The sequence below is a fragment of the Podarcis filfolensis genome (genome assembly GCF_964270895.1).
Source record: "Podarcis filfolensis genome assembly, chromosome: 3".
Taxonomy (NCBI): domain Eukaryota; kingdom Metazoa; phylum Chordata; class Lepidosauria; order Squamata; family Lacertidae; genus Podarcis; species Podarcis filfolensis.
The window spans coordinates 80,085,037-80,105,470 of NC_139606.1; the positions used below are offsets into that span (position 1 = coordinate 80,085,037).

Here is a 20,434-nt window from a genome sequence, read left to right on the forward strand (position 1 = left end):
AAATTGATAACAGCACATTGAGAGTGATCATCCACAGTCAGATTATTCCATCAGGGTGGGGCTAAGGGGCAGTTAGGCGTCTGAGGGTCTGATTCCCTCACTTCAGAACTGTTTCTGCTGCCGCCAAGATGAAGGCAGTCCTCTCTCACACACCATCTCTTTTTTAAAAAATGACATGATAGCTAAATATGTTAAGATTATGTGCTGTTAGGTCATTGGCAGTTAGGTAATTGTATTAAATATCGTGTTCATTTTTAAATCATAGTCAACCCAAACGGGCATGAGAATGAGCTGCAGTGGACTCTCGGGATACAAATAAAATTCGTTCCGGGGGTCCTTACTTAACCTGAAAAGTCCGTAACTGGAGGCGCTGCTTCTGCGCATGCATGCGTGGCAAAACCCGGAAGTTACGTATCCAGAGTGGTACATAATTCAAGGGTCCAATGTATTACAATGCTCTTTCAGAGGTGAATTTGACTCTCTTGCAATGCAATTCTGTTCATCGCTCTTCAAAAGTTCAGTGTGACTAAGACCTGGGGAGTGTACATAGGATTGTAGCCTTAGTCTGAATATCCATTTTTCCCCAGGTGCAATGCTATGAGCTCATAAGTCTTTGGGAGCTAAAAAATATAAGAAGGCCACAGAAGGCAAACCTGTGATTAGATTTACATTATACAACAGGCTCTCAGACATACACTTAAGCTCTCAAACAATCTTCACAGATGCATTGGCTTTTTCATACATGCTATTTATCGGCTTCCAGTTCTTGTCCCCCTGTGGCGTTTCTAATCCATAGCAAGCCCTCGAGCACAGACTGGGTATCATTTGCAACAGGATGAGGTTTTCTAAGGAAGATCTTCCTTAGGCGACTCCCCTCCCTGCAACTTTTATTTGGTTTGTATAAAACAGGCTCATGTCCCTTTTTATATATAGTTAGCTAGATCAAAGGGTTCTTGGGTCTGCCTGAAACTATGACTAATTATTGACTGTAATACTGGTTCAAGGGAGAATCCATTTCCCTTCATTAGGAGCATGTGGCTGCATAGGTTTGAAAATTGCCTGTGCGCACTTTCATTTTTAAGGCTTTTGCTTTTCAGTAAAGCAACAAGCTCGGAACTGAAAATGTGCAAAGTACACAAGACAGAGCTCAATACAGCAGAATCAGCATGGCTTGGGTATTTTTTCTTTTTTTTTCTTTTTAAAGAATGGGGCTTCATGGTCAATCTTTTAGAGAGCAGCTTGTTACCGATGGACAAAGGGCCCCAATGTAATTTGCTCCTGGCTGCCTGCCTGCTGGCAAGGTCTGGGCTAGAGCACTTGGAAGGGAGATCAAGCACAGGGATATTGGAGCATATAATAGCTTATATGGTTGGCTGCTTTGGGAGAGAAAATCTAGCTCTTGGTTCCTGAGATTTGGTTAGTAGGGCTTAACGTGGCCTCAGCTGATCTTGCATGTCACATAGCAGCGAAGGCCACATTCTTAGAAAGAGAGACCTGTTCAATTCCATGTGGCTCGTAGAAAGCAGAAGAGGGCTCAGGAAATGAAATTAAGCCAGACAAGTGGAACCTGCAACAAAGTGTTGGAGTGTATCCGCCCTCCTAAAAGGGAGGCTTCTGTACAGAATTCCGGCCAGCCATTTCCTCCAAGCAGGGCATTTCAGGCTCCTCCTTCCTCTTCCTCTTCCTCTTTCTTTTCCAATGATTGCTCCACATTCTGCAGCTCCTTAGTGCATGCACAGTCTTCATTGGCCAGACTTACCTCTCTTGACAATGCCAGCTCCTCCCAAAGAGCTGGCCTATGTGGTGCCCAAAGGGGAGCGTGTTGGGTGCGGCTGAAATACCAGATGTTTGATACGACAGCTGGAGAGAGGCCTGTTACACTCATGTTCCACTTATGGCTTCCCGCAGGCATCTGGTTGGTCACTATGAGAACAGGATGTTGGACTGGATGGGCCACTGGCCTGATCCAGAAAGCTGTTCTTATGTTCTTAAAGAATCCTAAACCCTCCCGGTCCTCTTGCCCATCCCTAAAAGAAAAAATCAGAAGAAAAATTAGAGACATTTTTGCCTTGCCTTGACTCGTTGGGTCCCTTCCAATTTTACTCTTCTATGAGTGTCTAAACCTCTCCCTCCCCTTTGCCTTCTGTTGTTTTCAGTGGAAATAGGATGGAGGTAAATTGAGACCAGAAATGTACAGAAGAACACCACCCTTAGTTCTGCCTTACCAGTAGGGAGGGGCAAATATGTTAATTTTTGTTTCTCTCTGTATCTAATTTTTCCAGTCATAGTTCTGCACATTTCTACATCAGTTGTTTTTTAATTTTTAAAAAAGTCGTCTAAAAATTCACCAGTGTTTTGCTGCTAATTTCTCTTACTATACACATTTTTATATGCAGTTTTGCCAAATACACAAGCAAAACAATGGATCTTGTATGTCATTTTCACTAATATGTGTAACTATAGTGTATGCATTTTGTACAAATTAGTGGGTAACTGCTTTGAAAAATTCAGATCAGTGCTAATTTCAAAGCATAGCTGTGTTTGGGTTCACATACGGTTTCAGAAAGTGTAGAATTGGTAAGTTAGCCTTTAAATGCAATCTGAATTGATTTTTCCCCACCCTTGCCTGGCAGTGAGAGCTCAGCATACAGCACCTTTATAATCTCACCCCCTCCCGCTTCCCACAGTTCAGGGATTGTAGCTTTAGGCTTTTAAAACCATTTTTGTACTTATGTTGTACCTCTGTTGTGACTACAATTCTGATAGTGCTCATCACTTATGTGCACTATTGGAATAAGTGCTAAGCAACATTTCCTAATATTTAATAATGCATGTGTAAGGCCCATGGTGCTCATATCTGTTGCCCGCCCGTGTTGAGTGTTTTAGGACAGTGTCAGAGACTTTTCTTTTTCTCTTTGCTTTACATAGGAACCTTTATGATTCCTTCCACGTTAAAACATTTTATGAATGGTGTAGCTTTTTTAAATATTGCAATTCATACTGAGTTTCCTTAGCAAGGCAATTGCTGAATGTCACAAGAGAAAAAGACTAAAAGTGCCAATAGTTAGATTGTTAGTCTCCACCTCCATCTTGGTTTTAAGCTCTTCTAATTAATGGTGTCATTTGTAAGAACAGAGGATTCAAATTCAAAAATGGATATTTGAAAATAAGTTGTAATACCAATCCGGGTTTATTTGAGAATGAATGTAGGGGGAGATATTGCATCTTCTGAGAAAGCTGGAATCTATCAATATCAGGGTCACTGGAAGCAACAAAATAATTTCTAAAATAGTTATGCATAGAACGTGGAGATAGTTATACTAACAAATGTGTTTTGTTGCTGTTGTCTTTAAGTGTTGCCATCCACCCCAAATTGAAAAGATCCATTCGACCCAAACTTTAATAATAGTAGTAGTAGTAATAGTAATATAATAATAATAATAATAATAATAATAATAATAATAATAATAATAATTTATACCCCACCCATCTGGCTGGGTTTCCCCAGCCACTCTGGGCGGCTTCCAACAAAAGATTAAAAATACATTAAAACATCAGTCATTAAAAACTTCCCTAAACAGGGCTGCCTTCAGTTTCATCTGTTGCTTCTTGATAATCAGTTACTACAAGCAGACTAAGAAGTGTCATATTTGGAGTCTCCACCATCCCCCTGACTGCAATGCTTGCACAACACTGTGATCTGACTGTGATCTGGATTGCATGACCGGTGCAGCTGAAACGCAGACTATTCAGCCTTGCAATGAAGTGTGGAAAGGGGAAGGTAGGCAGGGTTGGACCAAGAGGCCTTTTGATTCTTTCCAATTTCACCTCCCTGCTTTGTGCATTTTAATAATGGAATATCAAATACACACATACTTATGCAGATGTAAATATAAAATCAAAATGAAAAACTCAAAGCAGTTCCACACATTGCACAGAAAAAACTTTCTCCTCCAACATTATCTGAACAGAAACTGTGAAACACTAAAGACCAGTGGCATAGCGTGGGGGGTGCAGGGGGGGCCGGCCGCACCGGGCGCAACATCTGGGGGGTAGGGTTAGGGGGCGCAAATCCACGGGTTAGGGGGCACAAATCCACAGGTTAGGGGGCGCAAATTACTTGCCTTGCCCCGGGTGCTGACAACCCACGCTACGCCACTGCTAAAGACCTTTAGTTCTAATGCCAAAAAATATGCCGTAAGAAAACATGCTGTCAAAAATGAAGAAACAAACAAGCAGATCATTTCTCTTTGCATCCAAAAGTGCCAGAATTCACTCCCAGTTTCAGATGAGCTGCAAGGCACCAGAGATTGAAGTGTGGCTACACACACCAAATTCTTGTGTTGGATTGCAGTTGCAGTGTTTGGTTCAAAAGAAACTTAGTCGCATTTCAAAGTAGCATCTCACATACTTGCTTTGATGATGGCAACAGTGATGGCAATTCATACATAAAAGTTATTTCTTAATCTTATTGGTGATGTTTACAGTAGCAAGAGGAGCTGCTGTGTGTGTGTTTGGTGACCCTTTTAAACACTTAACTGCTGACTGGAAAGCAGAGATGGTGAAATGGGCCCCAATCACAATTTTTTTTGTTCATTAAAAACAACAGCATTGATTTTCCCAGGTCACAGCCAGGCCATTTCATGCAGCAAATCTGTGTTGAAAGGGATCCGAGTAATCATTTTTTACACGCTTGACTACCACGTGCTGGCACTGAGCTTTCTACCGCATGAATATAGGAATGATTTAATAGAGGAAGTAGCAGTGGGCTATTGTGCATGTTGAAGGCTCTGTGGAACATGCATGATTGAGTTGGACACCATTAGACTACTTGTAAATAAAACCTGCTAACTTGGCTGGCTAGGAATTCGCTTACAGGAACACAATTGCCACTAGCTTGTCTGGACCCTACCCCTTCTCTTTGAGGAAAGCTGGGAAAGGGACTGAGCTAATTCATTTTTTTTAAGGCATGCCTTGGACAATAACCAGCTCAGAATCATCTCCATACACAATAGCATTAGACAACTGGCATAGCAACAGTGTGTTGAAATCCAGCCCCAGTGAAGATAAGCATGGGGGTGAGGAGGCGTGTTGCTATTCAGTGGCTGGCTAGAGATGTATGGCTGTTGGACACTGTCTGCTGTGACCTACATCTTCTCTGGGACTTCTCCCAAATTACTTGTCAATCTGCCATGCTCAGTGAGGGACTGCCTCCTGACATTGCACCAGCAGTGCTCATTTACAGACTCTAAATGATCTGCCTCAAAACTAATGACACTAGACCAGGGAACACAGGGCAGTTGTGGGAGAGGTTGGGGTGATGGCAGAAAGCATTGCTTGGTACAATTAAACAACTGATAAAATAATGGCAGATAAAAATGAGGGTTTTGATGGAGATTTTACTCAGTTTCCCCCATGTGAATGATGTTCAGTGCTGCCTCCCTAGTCTCAAATAATGCATTTATGTTGTACTGAATACATGAACAATAAAATAATTGTCCACATTATTGGTCAGTCTAGAGAAAATAGTCATATTGTATAAGTTTTATTTCATGAGATACTCCAGCCATCCCCAGCAGGTGCAAACCTGGAGTTCTTTGGAGTCTGATAACAGAATAGAGAGCAAGTAAAAAATAACAGAAAATGGTCAACACATACAAATACTTTCCACACTCTTATATCTATCTGATCATAGCATTTTATCCTCTTTCTTTGTCTCCATCCCACTTTGGGTGTCTCTTTCCAATTGCCTCTCCAGATCTTTGCTGTTTAGTGATAAACTCACACCCAGTTACTTGTCTTCCTGTTCCATTCTGATCAGCAAATCTGGACCCCTAATACAGTACACTGTGTTCCACCCTTAGATTCCTCATTTAGACATTTGCCACACTGTTCTTACAAAAAGCAAAACAAACCACCCTTCTGTGCATCAACTTTCTATTTAAAACTCTTGCCCAAGCATGTTCCTATATGCCCTGGTTTGCTCCTCATGTTGTAAATTCTTATCTGCTTTTAGCTATCATATGCTGTTTGTCTCACGATTCCATGACTCCGTATCTTGAGCCCCCTTGATTAATTAGAAAATGATATGCTATCCATATAAATAAATGTATGGGAATATGGCCATGTTATTCTAATCTTACAATTTTCACCTATTCCTTATGATTATCACATTTATTCATTGGCTGTTGCTATCCTGTCTGCACCTACAAGGACTTCAGCTATCAGCCATGTTACCAAGCTCAAATCAAGGTCAGCACTCAGATGTTCTTATTCATGTAGCAGGGCTTTAAATGCTGTACCATAACCTGCTTCAAAATGATTCTGACTCTTTCAGGGTAGAGGCAAATTACTCCACTCCCCCTTTATGAGGGAATGTTTGGAACCAATTCATGACTACGGTTGTTGACAGTTACCTTCGCCCATAGAAAAAGGCATCAGGATGGGTCATAAGGTAGAAATACTAGAAAATGGAATCAAAGATGGATTTGAGTTGTTTGTTTTTTATGAGACACATAAGAAGAGCCTGCTGGATCAGGCCAATGGCCCATCTAGTTCAGCATCCTGTTCAGATGCCTATGGGAATCCTACAAGTAGAACTTGGGTGCAACAGTGCTCTCCCCTCTTGTCATTCCTAGCAACTGGAATTCAAAGGCACGCTGCCTCTATCAGTGGATTAGAGCCATTGATAGTCCTGTTCACCATTAATATGCCTAATCATTTTTAAAAGAAGTACTTCCCTTTGTGTGTCCTTAGTAGTTCAGTGTTGGATGACTCCAAGTATTATAAGAAAGGGAGAAAAAACTTCTACAGTCGTAGCTCTGGTTACAAACTTAATTCGTTGCGGAGGTCTGTTCTTAACCTGAAACCATTCTTAACCTCAGGTACCACTTTAGCTAATGGTGCCTCCCACTGCTGCCGCGCCACCACTGCATAAATTCTGTTCTCATCCTGAGGTAAAGTTCTTAACCCAAGGTACTACTTCCAGGTTAGTGGAGTCTGTAACCTGAAGTGTTTGTAACCCGAGGTACCACTGTATCTGCTTTCAACTTACCATGCATAATCTTATACAACGTGGTTGCATATCCAACCCCTTCCTTGTCTTTTTATTGTAACTTTTTATTGTGGTCATGTAGTTTGCACCCTATAGCTGAGCCATAGCTGTGGCATTACCCCTGTGGGGTAACTGAATATTATCACATATTGTCCATTGTTGTTTTAAAGTTGCCCAGGTTTCTTGTCTTGCTAGACTTTTCACAACCAATGCATCTGAACCTTAAAAAATAAATTACTTGATTTTCTCGGAAACAGGTGCAATGCATGCTGTTCTTAACAGCATGATAAAATAAAATTGTCCTTCTGAGATTGGCAGTTGATTCAGTTAGACTGTATAAAGAGGGATTCACTCATTTTCAGTTCGCAAAAGAAATAGAGATATAAGGGTGAGTTTTGCTGGGAAGCGCATATGTGTATAGATAGACAGACAGATGGACAATAACCTTGCCAAAACTCCCATTGCTCTCTGCTTGCTGTAGAGCAGATGTCCACTGTGTGTTTTATATAGATATAGAAGTATATTTGGTTCATGCTCAGCACTATAGAGTATGTGCATTTGCTGTTTGAACCAGTTAAGTCTCTCCTTTCTGTGATATCATGAAACCTTGGTGGCACTCACCATAAAACACTACTGTATGGATATATTTTCTTACACAACCCATCTCAAGTGAAATCAGATAAACCACAGAGATTAAATAGAGGGACTCTGGGACAGCAGGAATTCCTCTTAAGTCACCCTATACCTTCTGTATCCAGACTAATAACCAGCTCATTAATCAATGCCTATTTAAAATAGATTGAGTTTCAAATCACCTTCTCTGCAAGTAAGAGAGAATTGTTTCTCTGCTTGTTGTTCTACAGGTAGGAGAGGAATGCTTTTTCTCATTTCCCCTCATACTGTTGTTCATTGTTTACAGCAACACGAATGAGCAGTTGCAAATGTAGTTCAAAATGTGAGGATCCAAATAACACAAACACAGGATTCTGGTCAGTCAAGCTCACAGAGGCAAAATACTGGATCTTTAGCAGGAGGTGAAATATGAATCTGTTTCCAGAAGAGGAGATAATAGAAATGGGTGGATCTTTTGTGAGGAGAAGTGGGTTGGACCTGTCCCCTTCCACCAGGCTTAGCTAGCCATCTTCCTATTCTTCCCTTCCTGAGAAAAACCTTCATGTCATTCTAAGGCTAGCAGTTCCTGAGCGTATTGGACAAAATGATCAATAGGAAAAACAAAAGTCCCCTGATAAGAGCAGAAACATTTAAAAAGCAGTAGCAAAGTGAATTCTGGCCTTATCTGCAGGTGGGATCATGTGGAGATTCGTATGGTGGACAATATTGTGAAAGGGTGTTGTTCTCTTGTTTGGTAAATGCAGTGAAAAATGCTACTTTTTTTTTAAAAAAGGAACAATCTGTCAAAAGATTATAGTTCTCTTTCTCCTAGTGGTTTATGACTGTAAGTCAGTCTGAGACGCCACAAGAGTGGTTCTAGTGCACCATGAGTGGTGCTACGTTAAACATGTTTAGGTCTGTATGGGTTTATCAAAGCATTGAGTGTGGAGGGAGAGATGGGGTCTGCACCTGCTGGGCTTGCTTCCCTTTCAGCTCTGCCCACCCATGATTGGCTCAAGACATTTTGCTACCTGAGGCACTTCCTCACCTCCCTTCTGTCTCATCGTGTCTCTTTGTGAGAATCATGTATACTCTGAAGATTTGTTCACTCTTAATTATCAGACCCAGTTCCTGAGGTGTTGAGAGTGGGGCAAGGTAAAGGCAAGCAGCTCATTGCTCAGACCAGAGAAGGATCCCGACTGGGTGCCAAGTGAGATTCTGCTGTGCTAAACAATACTAGAATTTTGCAAGAAATAAATTTAGTGATACATTACAGATATGTCAGCACTTGTGGACTGCAGCATTATTGTATATTTGATGGCAATGTTCAGAGCTAAGAGGCAGCTTTCCTCAGTCTTGTTTCCTTCATGTCGTAAACTCTTGTTGGAAGAGAAGAATGAGAGTTTTGTCCTTTGATAACAAAACCTTATAACTGTGACCTTGATTAGGTTCTCAGAGACGGAGACTCATCCCAGCTTTATCGCTTGACACAACATCTCCTATAAGGAAACCTACCAGCCCAGCAGTACGCTGGGTAGATGGACCTCTGAGAAGTTCCCAGAGAGGAATGGGGGAGCCCTTTGAGATCAAAGTCTATGAGATTGATGATGTGGAGCGGCTCCAACGACGGCGCATGGGGGACAACAATGTGAGGCATTCCTAATTTATTTCTGATTTTTAACTCTGAAGATGTTGATTCAATCTTACTATAACTTGTTCATCATATATGTGAGTTTCTGTCCAGCAGTTCCCTTGGGGCGGAGGTGGTGGTGGTTGAAGCAAATGAATAAACCCATTAGAATAGACAAAAATGTAATTCTCACAGAGATGGAATACCTGGCCAAATTCACACCTCCAAAAGAGAATCTATACAAGAATCCAATAATTCTGGCATTCGCACAGCAACTACAATCCTAGATGAAATTTGAGGTCCCCAAACCACATATCCATGTCTACTTCTGTACACAAAGAGCTTCCTCATGCTCCAGTTCTCTTCATCAGAGCAAATAGCCCCATGTGCAGATTCATATATGCATACAGCTGTGACTCCCACTGAAGAGAATTGAATACCTTTGCAGAGAGCAGAGCTCTGCTCAAAGGTATGCATGAGAAGTCTCTGGTCTGAGAACTGTGAATGTCCCGGGCAATTCAAACCATTGAAGAGATGGCCAGCTGTGTAGGCAAAGGGCTGAGCTGCTGGGTTTTCTTTAGAGCCAGGAGTGTCAAAGCACACACATGGCCCTAACTCTACACCAAGGGTGGCCAGCAATAACACCCTCTGAATCAAATGTTCATCAGCCCCGAAATAGCATGGCCATTGGCCAAGGATGATGGAACTGAGTACAAGAACATCTGGAGGGCACCACATTGGCTATTCCTGCTCTACAGGCAGTTTATATATATAAAAAATTGTGGATCTTGCAGCAAGATCTCTTACCTTGTAGTACAGCATTTACTCAATAGGTGCATTCAGAAGTAAGAGGTTTCACAGCAGAAGTAAACCTTTTGTTGACTCATGGATGGTCCCAACCCCACATCTAAGATAATAGGATTATGAAAGCAGATACTTACAAGGAGGATTGGTCAGCAGGAGGAAAAGGTACATAAGGCATCTCTATTGTTCCCTTGCATAAACACGCCCACCTCTCCCTGGGCTGTTTTCTCCCCGATTAGTTAATTTCTGATTTTAAATACCAGCCATGATAAAACACTGATCAGGTGGTATATTTGCAAGGAAGAAGAGGTGATGTTTGATTGGCTGAGTACATTTGTCATACCCACTGAATACTCCTACAAATGACTATATTACTTCTGTGAAGGAAATAAGGAGTTAGGAACGTCTAACTTCTAGCTCAGCCCCTCTGAGTTGTAGCCTCAAAGTTGAGTTTTTCCACTTTCCCTAAAGCAATCATCTTTTTGCAGTGACATAACAACCAGAGCATCTAATGAAATGTATTGTGGAGTACAATGTATTTGAATAATATATTTTTACAAGTCATCTGCCGTTGAAAAGACCACAATAACCAATGAACCCTTCATTGTCAAAGGCCTATTTCTTTAATTTTTTGCTTCATTTCCTGAGTTTCTGTGATTGTTGCTACCAAATTAAAGTTAATTTGGCTGGGGAAGATCTAATCTGGCCTTTATTTCACACACCCCTCCCTTAACTCTCCCCTTCATATATCTTATTGAGCAGGAGGTGACTTGCTTCAACGCTAAACTGAAAATCTTGGAGCACCGGCAGCAGCGAATTGCAGAGGTCAAGGCCAAGTACGAGTGGTTAATGAGGGAGCTGGAAGTGACCAAACAGTACCTGATGCTGGATCCTAATAAATGGCTCAGTGAATGTAAGGTTTTACTGCCTATAGTTGGTTTATTTCATTGACACAAAACTTTACTGGTGCTGCAGCTAAGTATTGAACTACTATGTTTATAAGCAAAGCCTGTGCTGATGTTTGACCTGGAGCAGATTTGGATGGACTGCATTTCTAAAACTGTTGCTGCATAATTCCTATTAAACTGTGACATTGGAACCAAGTGGGCCTATTTGCTCAAGAGTCAGAGCCAGGAATTATGCAGCATTCTAGTGAGGAATATTGCCATCACTAGATTAACGCTTATGCGTCTCACTCCAGAGCTTCTGAAAATGAGATTTCCCTCCCCGCCCCCCTTTGCCCTCAGATCACTCAGACATATGAATTATATTTTAAATCTGCTCTCCTGCTGTGAAATAATACTTTCAGGCAAATTTGGTTGAAATGGCTTATGTAAGACATTAATTTGTGTTTTTTTCCCCCTTTTACATATAGCTAGAAAAGGATAGAGTTCATACAGCTCATTCATAAAGAGATTAAAGAATCCCATATTCAAATTAGGAAGGATTCTTCTAAAGAAGCAAACAAAATGTATAAAAGATACAGCCAAAGCTGGCTAAATCAATAGGTGAGGGTACCTCAGATATACAGGAAAAGTATTTTGCTGCGAGCTACTTAGAGCAGAGAATAACACTAAGGATAGGACTTTGGGCACCTGAAAAAAGAGGGCTCTAATCCACAAAAGCACGTGTTGCAGCCAACCTATTACTGCGCAATCCTAAAGTGGTGGTGAGCTCCCATGGTTGGGAAAATGCTATTTGACATCAGTGGGAAGGAAAATCTCTATGCCAGCTCCAGGGCTGGTGTAGTTTCTGCCCTTTGGGGTGAGGGTCAATGTGCCCTACCACTAACAATGCACCACTGACAGTACAGCGCTTCCTGTGGATGTACCAGGCACTCTACCATCCCACTGATGGAGGCCCTCTTTGACACATCTCTTATGATGTGGCTTTAGGATTGTGGCCTTAAGTCTTTTATGTGCTATGAAATACTTACTCTTTATCATGTGGTGCAGGGAATTTCATATTACTTGGTATGAGCACTTTCAACGGAGCCTGTTCATAAGTTCACTTGCCTTTCTGCGTGCAGATGGTGACTTCTGAACTCAGGAGCATTGTATGAGGACAGCTAAAACAAATCTAACAATGTTCTTCCACTGAGGCCTGCTATAGAACCTACCTGTCATAGCATTGCCCGTTTCTTGCACAAACTCTTTCCTTTCACAGTTCTTTGAATCCAGTCCCTTGAGTAATACACACACCTGTGTGAATGAGCCCTTAAAGATAATAGCAATGTAGGGCTTGCGCTACCAATTTGGGTAATGTGCTGGGCCTTTTGCTTCCTTTCCCACAGTTGATCTGGAGCAAGTATTTGACTTGGATTCCCTGGAGTACTTGGAGGCTCTTGAGTGCGTGACTGAGCGACTAGAGAACCGTGTCAACTATTGCAAGGCCCACCTCATGATGATCACCTGCTTTGACATCACTTCTGGGCGTCGGTGAAGAATTAACCTCGAGAACATTTTGGACTACTGCCACTCCCCTTTCTCCCTTTTGAACAGCACCCCAAAGACCTAGAATGAGGATGAAGGTTGGTGTCATGTTTTGACTGTGTGTGGAAGAGATTTCCCCCCTCTTATTATGCTGAAGAGTGGTGCATACATTGACTAGATGATGATGATGATGAAAAGCAAAGACGCTGAGAAATAAGGATGTGGAATCTCCTAGCCTGAAAGAGCACTTTGAGAAATCTTTAAGGACATGTTTGTAAATAGGAACTGCTGGCAGAAGTGACTTTACCCCTCAACAATAGCTGTAGAGGGAGGAAGAGCAGATGTAGGACCGACTGCTGCTGAGAGCACCATTGAAGTAAAAATACACAGGAAGACTGTCTTAAGTGCCTTGCAAATCTTTATTATCCAAACATTTATGTTCATACTTTCTTGTGTACAGATGGTGCTAGTCAAGAAAAAGAAAAAGACAAAAAATCAAAACACATTTTCTGAAATGTATTTACAGCCTGTTTTCCCCTCCCTCGGTGTTTTATCCTATTTCTGACTTGCTGTTTCTACGTAACTTGTGTTTGTAGAGATATTTCTTAACCGATACAGCATATAAATAAATGTTAACTGTCATTTATTGTTACACACGAGAGTAAGGCCACTCAAAGAGAAAAAGATATTAAACCGTGTACATGAAACCCAAAATATTTGATAGTAATGGAAGAGGAGAGGTCCACTTTGTTATTAAAGAACATAAATGTGGATTTTCTGGCAAAATAACAAGACTTCAGTTGACATCACTAGGAAAGCAGAAGTCTTCACTGCTTTTTTTTGTTGGCTGTTACTTTTTGTACTCAGATTGTGGTATTTACACCACCAGTTTTCATGGATGCTCAAATGAAGATAATTACTATTTCTCTTAGTTTATGTTGACCAGGTATCTTCATTCTTTTCAGACCCAGGATCCACTTTTAATCCAAACATGAATTTGGGGACCAATTTCTTAATCTTTTACCTTGTATTTGCATGGTGGTGGTGCTCCTGTTAACCCACTAGCACATCTCAACATCACTGGTCTTCAACTGGTGGACTGATTGACCGCTGCCTCTTTTTTTCCTGAGGTATGTCTAGGTTTGTCCTAGAGCTGCCTTCATTTGGTTACAGAGATACTGCAAATGATTCCCTACCTGTTATGGCTCTGGGTCTATGAACACTGGAATGGTTATGGTAGATCAGACCAGCATCCTTCTAGTTTGTGGAATTTACAGCAATCAGGTGTGGTGGTGGTCTCTAGTTAGGATGGATTTAAAAGGGATTAGGCAAATTCATGGAGGGTAGTCAAGATTGCTATAGGGAACCTTTTGGTTGAAGAGGTCAGTAGGCACTGAATACCAGGTGCTGAAGCCACAACAAGGCAAGTCTTCATGTCCTGCTTCTCAGAGACATCCAGTTGAGCACCATGAGAAACTGGATGCTACTAGATGGACCATTTGTATGATCGAAGAGGACATGTATTATGTTTAGATGCACATCAATACACATCACAGCACCAGCCAAACAGCCCTTTTAACAAGCTGCAAAACCTGTTCAGTAGAAAAAGCAGATCTGCAAAAAATGAATCCAGACCCCTTTCTCCTTTCTGATCTGTGAGATACATTTTTAAAGAATTGAACAGCATATGTACTGCTCCATCTGCTGGATTGGGTAGGAGACACGGTTTTTTTGCCATATTTGATTCTCTATCAGGCTAGGGATAGGGACAAGGAGGACTGCTTCTGTATACATGTACATTTCTTATAGATCAGTGCATAATACTTCAAAGGGGGAGAGTTAAATGAGCAACACCTGATTGCATCTCTGCTTGATAAACATCTTCCATCAACAAACTCCAAAATTTGCCAATTTTATTTTTAGTAGTCATGCCAAGATGAGAAGCCACTTGATCCAGCTTTTCTCTTTTTCGGTAACTTATTGTGAGACACAAAACAAGGCATTCAGAAATATTAAACAACTAGTATCACAATTTACCTTCACAACTGCATTATTAAAAGTTCATCAGATTATTCACAAGTCATTAGAGGAATCTACAGTACAACATCAATGGCACAAATGTCTCACATCAGCTCTGTGTCCTGTGCAGACAGACAAAGACTTCCAAAAGCCTGGCCCTAAAAACATGCGGACATCCCTACCTGATCCAAGTGCATGAACAAAGTCTTTTTTAACAACGGTAAAATTCTGATCTTCCTCTGAAATATGTTCTTACCTCACTTTCTTCTGATCCACCTTCACATTCCTTGAAATTTCCTGCAAAATAAATATTTGCAAGTAAGGTAATTTCCCAAGACCCAAGCTTGGAACATTTGCAAAGCTACTTCATGGCCTCTTGGTGCCTGGTAAGAACACATGTGCTGTTTAAGATAAGTTTGCTAGATCAAACCAAGGTGGCATCATGTGCAAGTGTCACTTGCTGAATTACAGGCATAACTTGGAAGCACAAAATCCTAGGGTCAAATGAGATGTGATGATGGAGGATTGGGCAGTGTCTTAGAAGGCTAAAGGTGGTTGGGTGCCCCAATGCTTCCTCTTTGGGAATTGGGGAATGTAACACTTTCCCCCAAGCTATTTTCTAAACATAGAAAACATCTGAAACTATTTTCCCCATGGGGCAAAATGCAGCTCCTGAGGGGTAGAGGAGGGTGGTGGAAATACCATTCATATGTACACATCATATGCAATTATAGATTAGGATGGTATTTTTTTGTTTGCTGTCCATGTCAAACAAACCCTCCCTCCAATTTTCCTTATTTGCATTCCTAAACACTGACATTAGAAAACAAATAACAGCCATAGCACACACATATTCTCACTTTGCTGAGTTAAAAACAATAAGGTTAAGAGGGTGCATAGATAAACCGATGGAAATCTGTGTGGTGGTACAGCTATGTTTTATGTGTTTGAGTTAGGGCACCTACTTACAAGCAGCAAAGCATAACTTATGACGCTCATTGCAAAACTCTGTCCATAAAACCTTTACAGCCCCCACGCACCAGCAGGCTGGCCATTTATGCCACTGTATTTTATAGAAACTATATTTTAAAACGAGGGCTGTGTTATTATCTATGCATGTTCTCCTGCCTATAAAGCTGTGTGGCTGTAGTTGCCTCGTATAAACCTTTGAAAAATGGTTGAAACATTTATAAAAATAAATAGAAAAATGCATTTAGGTGTCAATAATTTAAGGTCAGGTGCACTCTAGACCTCTAGGATTAACTCTGCCACTATATGTATAATATAAACAGATAATGTGTGATCAAAATGGAGCGTGACTATTTGCTCCTTATAAAATGAAACAACACCCCTGTGCCTTTTGAGCCCCCATGCAGGCCTTCTCTAATTGGCAGAGGAATGAAGGAAAGCAGATGAGCTAAATTAGCTCACAAAATATTTCCCTGATCTATGTTGAGGGAAAGAGCTGTACCACAGACGTTTTGGCATCAAGGCATGGAACAGTGATGTGCCTATGGCAAATGGCATATATGATGAAAGACACATGCAAGCAACATCTAAAATGGTTATTGTTGATCATAAGCAACATGTAAAACATTAAGCAAACTCTCATTAAATGGTAACTCGCTACCACAGATGTCAACGGGGAAAGCAGTGGCCCATATGCTCTGGTGACTGCACTTGGCGATCATACGCTACAGAGCCCAGAGAAGCCTTGGCTGTGATTCTTTGGCTCATTTGACAATTTCCTCACTAATTTTTAGCTAATAACTTCCACCTTGCATGAAGGTTGGAAAATAATAGCTGAGCACCCATGATGCTTCATAGAATTTTTCCTCTGCTCTAGCTAATAGTCAAGAAATGAGAGCAACCAATTTTTTTCTAAACTATTTCCAGATGAAAGTTTTTTATTTTATTTTATTGGAGCATCTGCCTCTGGCCAACTAAGCAGATGTGGCATGTTTCTCAAATTTCTGTTGTCAGACTATCCAAACTTGGCCACAAATTTGCCAGTGGAGTTGATATGAACTTCTTTTACGTACCATCTTGAGCATACCTTTTGCTGCTGAATTCCTGGTACTCAGGTTCAAGCATTAACTTCCAGCTGGCTTGATCAAAGTGGTCCAAGATGTTCATGTTGCAGGAAAAATCCATGGCAGGTTATTTGAGCCCGAACAACACCCATTCAAATTGACCTTTCAACCTCTCCCAAGGATGGAGGAGAGGATGCATTTTGTAAAACTTTGAGTGGCCCTACTCAACTCTGGAGCATACTTTATAATAAAATGATGGTAATAAAAGTGGTGCTTAAAGCAGTTTCAGCTATATCTATATGACATATACTCTCTATATGAATTTAGCCACCTTATATATTGTATAATATGCGTGTGAATGGGTATCTGAATAAAACACTCACTCGCCTAAAGATTTTATGTACACATAGATACTACTTTTTCTAAATTTCAGCTCCTTCCCCAATTTCCCTAGCTGAAACTGCTACCTGACATCCATCACCTATTTGACGTATGAAGGACATAATTTATTTGTAAACTCAGGATGTTCTTGCTTTATAGAATTGCTTGTACTTTATAATTTATTTAACCATCATGATTGGAAATGCTTATCTAAGTGCTATGCATTGAAGTGTACATTTGCTGAATCCATTTCATTCTGTCTGTGGCTATGTCCTTTTCCATAGTAACCGTGGTATAATAAAGTCACGTAAGGTTGGAGAGAGACCCCTGCTAGGGGGAATCACTTCTACTGAGTCAGTCACAAGAAGTTCCACAAGAAGACAGATCTACACACTAATCGTCTGCTATATCACCTAGGCTCCATTACAGGGGTGGGGGACTTCTTCCAGACCCAGAGACACATTCCCATCTGGGCAACCTTCCAGGGGGTCAGCCACATGCCAGCAATGGGTGGGGCCAGAGACAAAAGTGGCGAAAGAGACAAATGTAAATGTTACCTTTGTACATGCTAGCTTCCATGCAAATGTACCCACCATTCCTTGATCCAGGCAACCAAGAGGCATTGTCGGGGTTCAAAGACCCATTCCAGTCAAGCAACATCACTCAAGGAGGGCTGGCAAGGGGGGATGTGGCCTGAGAAGAGTCCTGGGAGCCAGACAGAGTGGGCTGGGGGGCAGCACTTGACCCCAGAGCCTCTAAGGTTCCTCACCTCTGCTTTGCTGGAAAAAGAACCAACAGGGAGGGGGTGGACCCATACAGCAGTAGGACAAGAATGGAAAAGTAACCGAGAAACACACACAAAATGGAAACTGATTGAATGAATATGTCAAGCCTTTTGCCATTAAAATGTAAAGTTCACTGTTTGCTGGTTTAAAAAAAGAATCTCTTACCTTTTGTGGTATATGAGGTGTGAAACATATTGTCAAAGATATGATGTTTAAAAGATATCAAAATATAGTGGCATTAAATGTTTACTTTTATCTTACCAATTCTTGTGCTTCCCTGGAAGTCTTCCTTCAGTGAAAACACTTGGTTCCTTCCCACAGGTTTCTGGAGCAGGTTTTTGCCGGCGAATAATGCAGTATTGCAAAGTTACTTTAGGAAATGTGCACATGAGAGCCAGCACTGCCTTAAACATCCAATAGGAATTGGATTCGTGCTGATTCCACCACAGGCTGGCTAATTAAATGATTCCCCAAGGAAGTAAGAGTCAAGTAATAGACATTTTAAGGGATTAAAAGATTTTACCAGTAAGGTTACTATTTACTACAAGATCACTGGTTGATACCACTGTAGGGATCTAAACAAAAGATTGCTGGGAAGGACTAAGATGATGACCAAATCTACATTTCCTCCCATCCTCAGCTATGTATATTGGTAAGGCCAAAACACTCAGATTTGGCCTCATAAAAAGCAGTCCAGTCACCTGGTGTTCCACAAGCAAAGCCGCATCAAGAAACACTCTCTCTGCTTTAACATTGTGCTACTGGACCACAGCTTCACACATCCACCAATCAGTCTCCTGCCAAAAAAATGAGGGAAGGAGAAAAGTGATCACATCAGTTCTAGAAAACTCATTTCCAGTAGTGCCTCAATTAGCACTTCATTTCCCAAGTTTTCATTAATGAAAACAGGCACACCCTCGGGTGTTTATAGCACCCCCAGAAACACAACAAGGATCACTGCCTGCAAGCCTTGCCATGTACAGTATTAAACATTGCTGACATTATATACTCAAATACATCCAGACTTCCAGCCTGCTCAATACATGGTAGTGATGGAGCTGAACACTTAATTTCCCTTCCACTGCAATTCCAGCTGCAGAATGGGAGACCCATGATTAAGACTGCTAACTCAACAGGCTAACATCTGAGCAAGAAAACATTTAATCCCAAGCACACAATGTTTTAATACATACGTTTAAAACTGCATGTTGACTAGCACTGATGCTAAAGTCTGAAAAATGAGGAACAATGTCAAGGGTAGGAGGAGAGAGAGAAGAGACAAAAACAATTCTCAACAGTCTGGTGACAGCTGTAGTCAATCAATCAATTTCTTACAGTCAATGACCAGTATTAACAGCTGTAGCCACTTTTCCTGTTTCATTGGCTAAGATTATATACTTTGGAAAATAGCACAACCAGGAAAATAGCAAAGCAGAATAGCAACAGTATTTCTGTACTGGCTATCCCACCACCCTGTCACCAAATGTTTTTTTGTTTTTTTTTTCAAGATCAGATCAGCAGCAAACATCCCTAACAGGTAATAATTTATTATTTATTAAATTTGTATACTGCCCTTCATTCAAAGATCACAGGGAAGTGCACAACGTAAAAATACAAAATGAGAACACAAAACACATTGGAAAAAACAAAAACAAACCAATAACCCTCCACTCCTAATAAAGAACAAGTGTATGCCATGCCTTGTGTTGGGCGACTTTTGCTGCCCTAAGAGAGGACAGCTTGGATTGAGGCCAAGGCTGCGTCTTTGGGCCTCAGCAGCCTAAGCCGCTTGCCTTCCAAAGGTTATCTGTGAAGCCACAAGCTAAATTAAAATTAAAATTCTGGCGTTTGCAGTGAAATTTGTTGGAAGGCACCTAATCCTTGGAATTTTCAGTGCTCATTTGATCTCTGTTTAGGGCTGTAAGCAGAAACAAAAACAACCCCCAAAAGGCAGTGGCTAATCCCATTCTGTTTGCAATTCAAAACACTTTCCAGTGTGATTTATTTACAATGAAATATGCACTAATGTGAGTGGGACCAATGTGATTTACAGAGCATGTTCAGTAACAAAATCTGTCAAAGATTAAATTAAAACCCCAGCCTAGCAAGCAAGTCTCTTGCCTCTAGGCCTAGAGTAATGTACATAGGCAAAATATTGATTTTGCATAGAGACTGAAGCTTTATTTTGACTGATGCAACTCGGAATTGTTATTGCTATATGGAAAAGAGTTGATGAGATTTTTTTCCAGCCAAGTTCAGTTGGCCCACAACAGCATTCATGCTCCTGTCTCACCAGCACTTCCAGACACAGCCAACGGAGGGACATTTGTCAGTGCTGGGAATGGGCTAAGAGACACTCTGAAAAGTTGTAGATGCCTATCTTGTTAGTATGTCTCATCTTCCCTACCTGGTGATGCCACTTACAACTCTCATACTTCTGTGGTTAATAAAGATGATTAAAAATATGTGCTTTTAATATCCTTATTAAGAATGCTTTTAATACTTCTCTGCCCTGTTAAAAGCATAACACCTAATTAATACATTGATGGATTTTTATGTTCCATTTTTATAGCTGTATTTCTGACTCTCGATAATCCTATGTTCAGCTTCAGATCTCTTTCTTTCCGATTCCTCCTTCATCTGATGCTTGTTATTATTCAAGTGGCAGACTTTGTACTTCATAC

At 41.0% G+C, this 20,434-nt stretch overlaps 2 protein-coding genes across 9 annotated transcripts in view; one reads left to right on the plus strand and one right to left on the minus strand.

The window, feature by feature from the left end:
- KIF26B (kinesin family member 26B) overlaps nucleotides 1–15,417 on the plus strand; it is a 266,992-nt gene extending 251,575 nt beyond the window's left edge. For all 5 annotated transcript variants that reach the window (XM_083604169.1, XM_083604170.1, XM_083604172.1 and 2 more), the window contains 3 exons: nucleotides 9,115–9,314; nucleotides 10,863–11,013; nucleotides 12,394–15,417. In XM_083604169.1, coding sequence (XP_083460295.1) covers nucleotides 9,115–9,314; nucleotides 10,863–11,013; nucleotides 12,394–12,542 — 500 coding nt within the window. In that variant the 3' untranslated portion in view covers nucleotides 12,543–15,417. The remainder of the gene's footprint in view (nucleotides 1–9,114; nucleotides 9,315–10,862; nucleotides 11,014–12,393) is intronic.
- Nucleotides 14,429–20,434, minus strand: part of SMYD3 (SET and MYND domain containing 3) — a 349,734-nt gene continuing 343,728 nt past the window's right edge. Inside the window, exons 12-13 of one of the 4 annotated variants that reach the window (XR_014545673.1) lie at nucleotides 18,452–18,547; nucleotides 14,429–18,075 (exon numbers count right to left, since the gene is read on the minus strand). Coding sequence is in view for 1 of the 4 variants with exons in the window: in XM_083604343.1 (XP_083460469.1) it covers nucleotides 18,509–18,547 (39 nt within the window). In the remaining 3 variants the exon portion in view is untranslated. Of the gene's footprint in view, nucleotides 18,548–20,434 lie in introns of all 4 variants that reach the window. The other 3 variants (XR_014545674.1, XR_014545675.1, XM_083604343.1) reach the window with 3 other exon arrangements.